This window comes from Cucurbita maxima, unplaced genomic scaffold (genome assembly GCF_002738345.1).
Source record: "Cucurbita maxima cultivar Rimu unplaced genomic scaffold, Cmax_1.0 Cma_Scf00003, whole genome shotgun sequence".
NCBI lineage: Eukaryota > Viridiplantae > Streptophyta > Magnoliopsida > Cucurbitales > Cucurbitaceae > Cucurbita > Cucurbita maxima.
Genome location: NW_019272019.1, coordinates 4,244,493 through 4,253,634, shown reverse-complemented (window position 1 = coordinate 4,253,634; position 9,142 = coordinate 4,244,493). Strand labels below are relative to the sequence as shown.

General features: G+C 40.7%; 2 protein-coding genes across 2 annotated transcripts; both read left to right on the top strand.

Moving 5' to 3' along the window:
- Positions 1 to 488: 488 nt before the first annotated feature.
- On the top strand, positions 489 to 3,605 carry LOC111477316 (receptor-like protein kinase HAIKU2). Its single transcript, XM_023121391.1, has 2 exons — positions 489 to 3,074; positions 3,165 to 3,605. The coding sequence occupies exons 1-2, from the start codon at positions 524 to 526 to the stop codon at positions 3,527 to 3,529; spliced, it is 2,916 nt and encodes a 971-aa protein (XP_022977159.1). The 5' UTR covers positions 489 to 523; the 3' UTR covers positions 3,530 to 3,605.
- Positions 3,606 to 4,668: 1,063 nt separating this feature from the next.
- On the top strand, positions 4,669 to 7,913 carry LOC111477315 (receptor protein-tyrosine kinase CEPR1-like). The gene is made up of 2 exons (XM_023121390.1): positions 4,669 to 7,326; positions 7,402 to 7,913. Exons 1-2 carry the CDS (start codon positions 4,692 to 4,694, stop codon positions 7,794 to 7,796), a joined length of 3,030 nt encoding a protein of 1,009 aa, XP_022977158.1. The 5' UTR covers positions 4,669 to 4,691; the 3' UTR covers positions 7,797 to 7,913.
- The last annotated feature ends 1,229 nt before the right edge of the window (positions 7,914 to 9,142 follow it).

The following is a 9,142-nucleotide window of genomic DNA, read 5'->3' as shown; positions in this document are numbered from 1 at the left end:
AAAAATTAAAAAAAATTATTATCGTCAATATAATAACAGAAACCGTTTATCCACCTCTCATAAATTATATATAAATTTTTAATTTTTGATGACAATAACGTAAGTTAAATGGTAACTTTAAACAAAGAAGTGGTAAGAAAAAGTTATGGTAAAAATAATATTTCAAAGGTTAAAAAAAATATATACATAACCTCCGGAAAAACACCAAATTAATTAAAATAATATTTTTACTTGTATTTTGATGACGTGGCATTTCTCAAATTTGACCCAGTGGCTACGTTGACCAACGACCAGCCTCAGAATTACTGAGACTGTGTGTTCAAACTAAAGATTTAACCCTTTTTTTTTTTTTTTTTTTTTTATCGTTTTCCTCTCCTTTTCCTTTCACTTCTTCGAATCAAATTCATCTCTTTCGATAAAAACCATTAAACCCATAATTAAATAATAGAAATATTCATACCCTTTTCCCACACGCTCTACTAAGACCGTCGGTCGTCGGTCGGTCGGTCTTCATTTTCACAACATGTCGTCTCTACATTTCCTCTCTCTTCTCTCTCTCCTCATCTCCTTCCTCACCGGAATCAAATCCGACGACGAACGTCAAATCCTAACCAAACTCATCTCCTCTCTCCACAACACAGACGCCGCCGTCTTCCGCAACTGGAAACTCCAAACCCCCAAATGCAATTTCACCGGAATCGCCTGCAATTCACACGGGTTCGTCAACGAAATTAACCTCTCCAAATGGGGTTTATCCGGCGTTCTTGCTTTTGATTCCGTTTGCCAGTTGCCGGCGTTGGAAAAGCTGATTCTTCGCGCCAATTCCCTGCACGGCGAAGTGACAGAGAGTTTAAACAATTGTGTAAAACTGAAGCATTTGGATCTCAGCAGCAATGGCTTCTCCGGCTCTTTCCCGGACATACATTCGTTGCCGGAATTGGAGTATCTGTATTTGAATTCAAGTGGGTTTTCCGGTAAGTTTCCATGGAAATCCGTCGGGAATTTGAGCGGTTTGATTGAGCTGAGTGTCGGAGATAACCCTTTTGAAAACGCTACTTTTCCGGTGGAGGTCACTGATTTGAAGAGGCTTAATTTGCTGTACTTGTCGAATTGTAGCTTAACAGGGGAAATTCCAAGATCTATTGGTAATCTCACGGAGCTTCTTAGTTTTGAATTTTCCGACAATTTTATAACAGGGACTATTCCGCCGGAAATTGGCCGCCTGCAGAAGCTCTGGCAGTTGGTGTTCTATAATAATCAGTTAACGGGGACACTTCCGGTGGGATTAAGAAACCTTACCGGCCTTAAGAATTTCGATGCTTCGTTGAATTATATCCATGGGGATTTGTCGGAGTTGAGGTTTTTGACGAATTTGGTTTCTCTGCAAATGTTTGATAATCAATTTTCCGGCCATGTTCCGGTGGAGTTTGGGGAGTTTAAGTCGCTGGTTAATCTGTCCCTTTATAGGAATAGGCTTACGGGGCCTCTGCCGCATGCCATTGGTTCTTGGGCGGCGTTTGATTTCATTGATGTGTCGGAGAATTTATTGACAGGATCGATTCCTCCGGATATGTGTAAGCAGGGGACGATGCAGAAGCTTTTGATTCTTCAGAACAATTTCTCCGGCGAGATTCCGGCGACTTACGCTAATTGCTCCACTTTGAACCGATTTAGAGTCAGTCAGAACTTGCTCACCGGGGTTGTTCCGTCGGAAATTTGGGGATTGCCAAATGTGAATATAATTGATCTTGCTTCAAATCAGTTGACTGGTTCGATCACTTCCGATATTGGAAAGGCGGTGGCTCTCTCTAAATTTTATGTCGGAAATAATCGGTTCTCAGGCAAATTGCCATTGGAGATTTCACAAGCGAAATCTCTCGCTTCTGTTGACCTGAGTAATAATCAGTTCTCCGATGAACTTCCGACGACTATCGGTGACCTGAAGAATCTCGATATCCTCGAATTGCAGGGGAATAAATTCTCCGGTTCGATTCCAGAGACAATCGGCTTGTGTAATTCTCTAAGTATCGTTAATTTGGCGGAAAATTTCTTCTCCGGACAAATTCCTTCGTCTCTAGGTTTTCTTCAGGTTCTCAACTCTTTGAATCTCTCCAATAATGACCTATCAGGTGAAATCCCTTCGACATTTTCACATTTGAAATTGAGTCTTCTCGATCTTTCCAACAATCAATTATCTGGTCCAATTCCTCAATCACTATCGAATGGAGCTTACATAGAAAGCTTCACCGGAAATCCTGGCCTGTGCAGCGAGGCGGACGGCTTTTTACGGCGATGTTCAAAGAGTTCAGGCACGTCTAGGGACGTTCGAATACTCGTCATTGGTATCGTTGTCGGATTAGTTCTTCTCAGTGCGACACTATGGTGCTTCATAAAATTGAGAAAGAGCGACAAATATCGAGATCGGTCGCTTAAAAAGGAATCATGGAACCTAAAATCATTTCACGTAATGACGTTCACAGGGGACGAGATACTCGATTCCATTAAGGACGAGAATTTAATCGGAAAAGGAGGTTCCGGCAGCGTTTACAAAGTGACGATCGAAAATGGGAAAGAGTTAGCCGTGAAGCACATTTGGAACACCGATCCATACGAGAGAATGAACAACAACAATAACCGAAGCTCCTCTCCAATTCTACCGAAACAGAGAGCAACGTCGTTGGAATTCGACTCAGAGGTGAAGACTCTAAGTTCGATCCGTCATGTGAATGTAGTGAAGTTATACTGTAGCATTACGAGCGATGTCTCAAGCCTATTGGTATACGAATATATGTCTAATGGAAGCTTATGGGATAGACTTCACACGTCAACAAAAATGGAGTTAGATTGGGAAACAAGATACGAAATCGCAGTCGGAGCAGCAAAGGGATTAGAGTATCTTCATCACAGTTGCGACCAACCAGTGATTCACAGAGATGTCAAATCCAGCAACATACTTTTGGATGAATTTCTCAAACCCAAAATAGCCGATTTCGGGCTTGCCAAAATCCTCAACACAAGTGGGTTCAACGAGACAAGCCATGTCGTTGCAGGCACTCCTGGCTACATCGCACCAGGTAAACTCAAGCTTAAGCTTTAAAATTGATTACTGACTCAATACCCATTTTGGAGTATTGTGAATTGACGTAAACCCTAATTGTATGCAGAGTATGGATACAGTTACAAAGTGGACGAGAAGAGTGACGTGTACAGCTTCGGAGTGGTATTGATGGAGTTAGTGAGCGGGAAAAGAGCGATCGAGGCGGAGTTAGGAGAGAACAAGGAGATTGTGGAGTGGGTATCAAACAATTTGAAGAGCAGAGAAAGTGTATTAAAGTTGGTGGATTCAAGAATTGGCGATGTATATAAAGAGGAAGCCATAAAGGTATTAAGAATTGGAATATTGTGCACAGCGAGGGTTCCTTCCATGAGACCCACCATGAGGAGTGTGGTTCAAATGCTTGAAGAAGCCCACCCCTGTCGCCTGCTTGGGATACTCATTGCCAAAGATATCAACAAGATTGATATCTAAATCTAAATCTTCCATATTGTACAGAAATTTTTTGAAGGAATTTATGAAAAAGACAAGGAAATTAATAGCGGTTTGGTTGGATGGTCAAAATCATTCCAACTGCACCTTTTAATTATTTTGGAGTCGGTAGGATTTATCCGTTAAATTATGGTTGGATTGACATGTAACAAATCATTGTTCTTCTTGCCGTGTTTTGAAGTTTCGTGCAAGTCATGTTCGTATAGCTTGTCAGAGGTAGTGTTGGGTCGGTGGCTCTAGAGAGAATCCTCAGGATTAAATCCTTTTAATTTTAAATTAAATAAGAAAAAATAATCTATAAATTTTAATTTTAATGGATCTATCTAAATGATATTGATATTGTTCGATTTTGCTTTGGGGTTCCCAAAAGACCTCGTATCAATGAAGATATTATTCCTCGATTATAATCCGAAGATTATTCTGGATGTGGGACTTTCAATTATTTATATCAACAACGAGATAATTATATAAAAATCGGCCCAGCCCAATTCAGAAGAAATGTAATGGGGAGCGAGCCCACTTTCAGTTTGTCAGCCCATTAGAATTAATGGGCCGATCTTTAAATACCTTAGGCCCACGGATGATAAAAATAAATATTCCATTTAATTAAATAAATAAAAAAATAAACAGAATTAGAAAGCTACGAAATCGGATTCCCCCATTGGCTTTTTTAGCAGTGGGCATCAACTCCTCCCCAATGCAGATTCTCCTCTTTCCTTTGTGGGACCCACTTCTGTCCACGTGGAATTTTGATTTTTTCAGAGATTAAATTCTCCTCTTTCCTTTGTGGGACCCTCTTCTGTCCACGTGGAATTTTGATTTTTTCAGAGATTAAATTCTCCTCTTTCCTTTGTGGGACCCTCTTCTGTCCACGTGGAATTTTGATTTTTTCAGAGATTAAATTCTCCTCTTTCCTTTGTGGGACCCTCTTCTGTCCACGTGGAATTTTGATTTTTTCAGAGATTAAATTCTCCTCTTTCCTTTGTGGGACCCTCTTCTGTCCACGTGGAATTTTGATTTTTTCAGAGATTAAATTACCCATCGGAAATTACATAAATATAAATTAGAGATGAAGAAATTAAACTAAAAAGGAATAAAGTGGCATTAGATGGATGAAACAGAACGCGTAAAATTGCTTCACATAATGGAATCAATTTTGATTGAACAAATTCTTGAAGCGATTCAAATTATTCCTTCTCTTCATTCTTCTCATATTATTGCTCCCTGCACTCACTCATCCCCCCATATTATATACTTCTCTTCCTCCGCCTCCTCCTCTGCCACACCGCCGCCGCCAACATCAACAATGGCCCTCCTTTTCTACTTCTTCTTTCTTCTTCTTTCTTTCATTTCTCAACCCATTGGAGGTGATCGATCTCTGTTTCTAACTATGATGCAAGACCTTTTGATCGGGAATTCTTCGCCGTCCGATTGGGATGTTTCCGGCGGGACTTCGTTATGTAATTTCACCGGCGTCACCTGTAATGAAAAGGGGCTTGTGGTTGGGATTGATCTCTCCGGCAGGGAGGTTTCCGGGAAGTTTCCGGCGGATGTGTGTACTTATTTGCCGGAGTTGAGAGTGTTGCGACTTGGGCAGAGTGGTTTACGAGGGACGTTTCCACGTGGGATAACGAATTGCTCTGTTTTGGAGGAATTGGATATGAGTTTTCTGTCTATGACTGGGACTTTACCGGATTTCTCGACGTTGAGAAACCTTAGGATTCTCGACATGTCGTATAACAACTTCACCGGCGAATTCCCGTTGTCGGTCTTCAGTTTAACGAAGCTCGAGAGGCTGAATTTCAACGAGGATAATAATTTCAATATGTGGCAGTTGCCGGAGGATTTGTCGGAGTTGACGAAGATGAAATCGATGGTGTTGACGACTTGTATGTTGGGGGGTCGAATTCCGGCGACGATTGGGAATATGACGGCGATCGTTGACTTGGAATTAAGCGGCAACTTCCTCGCCGGAGAAATTCCGAAAGAAATCGGGAATATGAAGAATTTGAGACAGTTGGAGCTTTATTACAATTCATTAATCGGGGAAATTCCAGAGGAGATCGGGAATTTAACAGAGCTCGTGGACTTGGACATGTCGGTCAACAAGTTGACTGGGAAGCTTCCTGAGTCGATTTGTCGTCTTCCTAAGCTTGAAGTTCTTCAGCTTTACAACAACTCCTTAACAGGGGAGATTCCCATTTCAATTTCGAATTCAACAACGCTCACTATGTTATCCCTTTACGACAACTACATGACCGGAGAAGTTCCAAGTAATTTGGGCCAATTTTCACCCATGTTGGTTCTCGACTTGTCGGAAAATCATTTCTCCGGTCCCTTACCGACAGATGTCTGTAGAGAAGGTAAATTAATGTATTTTCTCATGTTGCAAAATAAATTTTCCGGTCAAATCCCGCCGGCGTATGGTAAATGCCAGTCACTTTTACGGTTTCGAGTCAGCTGGAATTTTCTAGAAGGTCCGGTGCCGGCGGGACTTTTGGGTCTTCCACATGCTTCGATTATTGATTTCGCTAACAATAATCTTAGCGGTGAAATTCCGAATTCTTTTGCTGAAGCCAGGAATCTGTCGGAATTGTTCATGCAGAGTAACATGATTTCCGGCGAGTTGCCGCCGGAAATCTCTAAAGCGACCAATTTGGTTAAGATTGATCTTAGCAACAACTTCTTGTCTGGTCCGATTCCTTCTGAAATTGGGAATCTCAAGAGGCTTAATTTGCTGCTTTTGCAACGAAATCACCTGAATTCTTCAATACCCACTTCGCTTTCCGAGATTAAATCTCTTAATGTTCTTGATTTATCCGACAATCGACTGTCCGGTAACATCCCGGAAAGCCTCTGTGAATTGTTGCCGAACTCAATCAATTTCTCGAACAACCAACTCTCCGGTCCAATTCCTCTGTCTTTGATCAAATATGGGTTAGTGGAGAGCTTTTCCGGCAACCCAGGATTGTGCGTTTCGATTTATTTAGATTCATCCGACCAAAAATTCCCAGTTTGTTCTCAAAATCTCAACAAAAAACGGCTGAATTCCATCTGGACAATCGGAGTATCAGCGTTCATAATCTTCATCGGAGCTGCTCTGTATCTCCGACGACGATTCAGCCGAGAAAAAACAGTAATGGAACAGGACGAAACACAATCTTCATCGTTTTTCTCATACGATGTCAAAAGCTTCCACCGAATCAGCTTCGACCCAAGAGAGATAATCGAATCAATGGTGGAGAAGAACATTGTCGGCCATGGCGGCGCCGGTACAGTGTACAAAATTGAGCTAAGCAGCGGCGAAATCGTCGCCGTTAAAAGGCCGTGGAGACGAAAGGGGAAGGACCGACGGTCGGATCAGGAGCAGCTGTTCTTGGACAAAGAGCTGAAAACTGAAGTGGAGACATTGGGGAGTATAAGGCATAAGAACATCGTGAAATTATACTGCCATTTCTCCAGCTTGGACTGCAGCCTTTTGGTGTACGAGTACCTGCCCAACGGCAATTTATGGGACGCCCTGCATAAGGGTTGGGTTCATTTGGACTGGCCGACACGGCACCAGATTGCGTTGGGCATAGCGCAGGGCTTGGCTTACCTTCACCATGATCTATCGCCTTCTATAATTCATAGAGACATTAAAACCACTAATATTCTGTTGGATGTTCATTATCAGCCTAAAGTTGCAGATTTTGGCATTGCTAAAGTCTTGCAAGCTAGAGCAGGCAAGGACTCGACCACCACCGTCATCGCCGGTACTTACGGCTATCTCGCCCCGGGTATGTCCTAAACTTTTAAAATTTTCAAATGGTATAGCTTTTTGTGTGTTAACTAATGATTTTAATGTGAAACAGAATATGCATATTCATCGAAAGCCACGACGAAGTGCGACGTGTATAGCTTTGGAATCGTGTTGATGGAGCTGATAACGGGGAAGAAGCCTGTGGAAGCAGAGTTCGGAGAGAACAAGAACATTATATATTGGGTTTCGAATAAAGTAGACACAAAGGAAGGAGCCGTAGAAGTTTTGGACAAGAAAGTTTCGTTATCGTTTAAAGATGAGATGATTCAAGTTCTAAAGATTGCAATTCGGTGCACGTACAAGAATCCTGCACTTAGACCCACCATGAAGGATGTGGTACACTTGTTAATTGAAACCGACCCTTGCAAACTCGATTCTCACAACAAATGCCCTAAACACACTACCACCACCACCACCACGAGAATCAAGAACTCATTTGACCTATGATTCTCTAAAACCCATCGACACTATCCTTCTCTTTGCCCTGATCTTCAACTCAATCGTATAGCATCTTTATAAATAAGTATATATATACGTCTACATATATAGATATATGATTTGCCATTTTTCGTTGATATTCTCTATCTTTTGTCCGTACATTTCTTTTTTAAAGATCACTATAAAGTTTAGATGAGAGGGAAAGTATAACAGGTGCATATTACTTTATATTTTGAATTGTTTTTAACGGTTATAAAATATTAGTAGCAGTTGATCTATCTCGTTGCCGAATAAAATAAAATATATAGTATCGAGAATAATTGGTAAGAAAAAGTAATTGAAATTCTGATCTATAAACTTTATACGAATGTGTAGACAAGACGAGTATTGTTGCATTGATCCAAGTGGGTTCGGGATTCTGAATTAATATAATTGGGGCCATGATTCCAAATTCCACCACTTCAAACCAAAAAACTTTAATTTAATGGAAACTATTGATTGATTTGGGCATCCTTAGTTTGTTCTTGCCCCCCACATACAACAATAAAGCATTATATATAAAAATAAAAATAAAAATGAAAACATGTCGAATCCCGAATACGCTTTTGGGTCGACCTTCCTCTTCATTGAGGCTTAACTTCTTTTTGTGAAGCTCTCGAATACAATATATCTTTTGTTCGATATTCGATTCACTTTTGACCACACCTTCGAGGCTAGTCTCCTCTGAGACATAGCCTATGAGGCTCAACTCCTTTGGTTGTATTTGACACTTTAGGCATGACTAAGTTAAGGGTTTGACTCTAATAACATGTTAGGAATCATGGTCCCTCCACAATAATATGATATTATCCACTTTGAACATAAACTCTGGTAACTTTAAGTTTGGTTTTCCTAACCTATAAACTCATGATAACCCCTCAATTAGGGGTGAAATGCCTCTCCCAACCATCATAAACTCGTGTAAAATTATTTTCTCTCAAATTAATAGAAACCCATAAATAGAAGTCGAGCTTATGAAACTAGTTGCGTGTGGGGTCGTCGATCGGCCTAACCTAACTCTGAAAATACAACACAAGGAATGAGATTCAAGATGACCAACATCACTTTGATTTGGTGGGGAAGCCATAAACTAAAGTGGTGGGAGCCTAGCCCTACCCATCCTCCATTCAACACAAAAACAAAAAATAAACTAATACTTTTTTTTGTTTTGGATGATAAGACAAGAACAACTAAAGCATCGACCGTTGATGCATATCGTCGAGAGTAAAAAGTAAAAGTAAGTTCATGTAGATTTAGATTTTTAAAAAGTAAATAATGCAAAATAGTACTGTCGATCCATGCTCGTTGGAATTTTA

Excerpts from the sequence above, each read along its gene's own strand:
- LOC111477316 (XM_023121391.1), top strand. The coding sequence starts at position 524 with ATGTCGTCTCTACATTTCCTCTCTCTTCTCTCTCTCCTCATCTCCTTC. Across the intron at positions 3,075-3,164 it reads TCCTGGCTACATCGCACCAG|AGTATGGATACAGTTACAAA; the intron begins GTAAACTCAAGC and ends AATTGTATGCAG.
- LOC111477315 (XM_023121390.1), top strand. The coding sequence starts at position 4,692 with ATGGAATCAATTTTGATTGAACAAATTCTTGAAGCGATTCAAATTATT. Across the intron at positions 7,327-7,401 it reads TTACGGCTATCTCGCCCCGG|AATATGCATATTCATCGAAA; the intron begins GTATGTCCTAAA and ends AATGTGAAACAG.